General features: G+C 46.1%; 3 protein-coding genes across 3 annotated transcripts; 2 read left to right on the top strand and 1 right to left on the bottom strand.

Moving 5' to 3' along the window:
* The first annotated feature begins 6 nt into the window (after positions 1-6).
* LOC117793184 (general transcription and DNA repair factor IIH helicase subunit XPB) lies at positions 7-923 on the top strand. The gene is made up of 2 exons (XM_034633476.1): positions 7-287; positions 349-923. Exons 1-2 carry the CDS (start codon positions 24-26, stop codon positions 880-882), a joined length of 798 nt encoding a protein of 265 aa, XP_034489367.1. The 5' UTR covers positions 7-23; the 3' UTR covers positions 883-923.
* A 44-nt stretch (positions 924-967) lies between these two features.
* Positions 968-1,591, top strand: LOC117793185 (chromosome transmission fidelity protein 8 homolog). Its single transcript, XM_034633477.1, has 2 exons — positions 968-1,121; positions 1,174-1,591. The coding sequence occupies exons 1-2, from the start codon at positions 1,071-1,073 to the stop codon at positions 1,477-1,479; spliced, it is 357 nt and encodes a 118-aa protein (XP_034489368.1). The 5' UTR covers positions 968-1,070; the 3' UTR covers positions 1,480-1,591.
* LOC117793186 (histone-lysine N-methyltransferase E(z)-like) lies at positions 1,471-1,931 on the bottom strand. Its single transcript, XM_034633479.1, has one exon. It carries the CDS (start codon positions 1,811-1,813, stop codon positions 1,556-1,558), a length of 258 nt encoding a protein of 85 aa, XP_034489370.1. The 5' UTR covers positions 1,814-1,931; the 3' UTR covers positions 1,471-1,555.
* Positions 1,932-1,937: the final 6 nt, after the last annotated feature.

A 1,937-nucleotide genomic window follows, 5' to 3' on the forward strand; every position in this document is an offset into this window, starting at 1 on the left:
AGTGCGCCGAAGTGTGGTGTCCCATGTCGCCGGAGTTCTATAGGGAGTATTTGACCACCAAGACGTCCAAGAAGATGCTGCTCTATGTGATGAATCCTTCCAAGTTTCGCAGCTGTCAGTTTCTGATCAAATACCACGAGCAGCGTGGAGACAAGACGATTGTCTTCTCGGACAATGTGTTTGCTCTGAAGCACTATGCCATTAAGATGAACAAACCCTTCATCTATGGACCCACATCTCAGAATGAACGTATACAGATTCTGCAGAATTTCAAATTCAATGCCAAGGTAAGTAAATAGAGGACACCTTGTTTAGATCTTCAACTCATTACACTTCTCTCTGCCACAGGTCAACACCATTTTTGTGTCCAAAGTGGCTGATACCAGTTTCGATCTTCCCGAGGCGAATGTGCTCATTCAGATCTCCTCGCATGGCGGCTCGCGACGTCAGGAGGCTCAGCGTTTGGGTCGTATTCTGCGTGCCAAGAAGGGCGCCATTGCCGAGGAATATAATGCATTCTTCTACACCCTCGTCTCTCAAGACACCATGGAGATGAGCTACTCCCGCAAGCGCCAACGTTTCCTTGTCAATCAGGGATACAGCTATAAGGTTATCACACATCTCAAGGGCATGGACACCGAAGCGGATCTAATGTACGGCACGCAGGAGGAACAGGGCCAACTGCTGCAATTGGTGTTGTCCGCATCCGATTTGGACTGCGAGGATGAGAAGATGCCGGGTGAGCCAGGCTATCGTCCTGGCATGACAAAACGCACGGGCGCTCTTAGCTCCATGTCAGGTGGTGATGATGCCATCTACTATGAGCATCGTCGCAAGAATGTCGGCAGCGTGCATCCGTTGTTTAAGAAGTTTAGGGGATAATTTGTAAACTCTTTCCAGCTGAATAAAAACATTTCAAATACTTAATGTTGTTTTTTTTTATTTTATGATGGTTTTTTGGGATATTTTTTTATTCTTTGCTATTTTTTAATTACAGTCAAAGCGCTGGCACTGGCGAGTGGGCGATTATTGAGCTGCAGGGAGATTTGGAGGTGCGCAGCAATCAAAGCATGCACGATCAGTTCATCGGAGATCTGTACTACAACAAATATGGCCAGCCAGTAAGTGAAATTACTCAAATATAATTTAGTTATATAATAACTTTCCATTCAGATACTCATAATAGGCCATCACATTTTGCAAGGACGCGAACAGAAGCTGGACAAGCCATTTGCGGTGCTGGAAAAGTCCAAGACAAACGAGGGACAGCAGCTGCTGAATGTCACAAATGCCACAATGGATGCCAGCGCCTTGAATGCCACTGCAGGAGCTGAGCGCACTCTGCTGGATGACACTGTTGCCCTGGAGCACAAGAGTCGCCAACGAACGGAGTATACTGTGCGTGCCGTGTGCACCAAGAAGCTAATCTTCAAATCGCGTCCCAAGCCAATTATAGCCAATGTGGCCAAGTCAGTGTAGATTTCTCTTTATATATTTACTGTAGTTGGTTAGATAGTTCCCATAGCATATAATAATTGTTGTTAAGTACAATACATTAAATGATTTCTGTTTCGCGCTCAATGCCCACAAACTTGAGTTGTTCGGTGGGTCCGTATCTGTAGTCAAAGAAGAGTTCCTCGCCCGGTTGAATGGCGCGCTTGGCAAAGATGCCAATGCGATGATCCCCGGTGACCATCATGACCTTGGCATAACAATTGGGATTAATGGAATGATTGGCAAACCGAATTTTGTTGCCCTTGCGCGTGGCGTCCACAACGAAATCGTTGTTCAAATTGAACAGGAATGAACACATGTATTTGTCATACACCTTGCCACGACGATCGGCCTCATCCTGTGATATTATCTCGCCGCAATACTCCGATATGAATTCGTTCTTCTGTGCGCCTTCCTTAAGAAAGATGCCCCAACCAGCAATG

This window comes from Drosophila innubila, unplaced genomic scaffold (genome assembly GCF_004354385.1).
Source record: "Drosophila innubila isolate TH190305 unplaced genomic scaffold, UK_Dinn_1.0 104_U_U, whole genome shotgun sequence".
NCBI classification, from domain to species: domain Eukaryota; kingdom Metazoa; phylum Arthropoda; class Insecta; order Diptera; family Drosophilidae; genus Drosophila; species Drosophila innubila.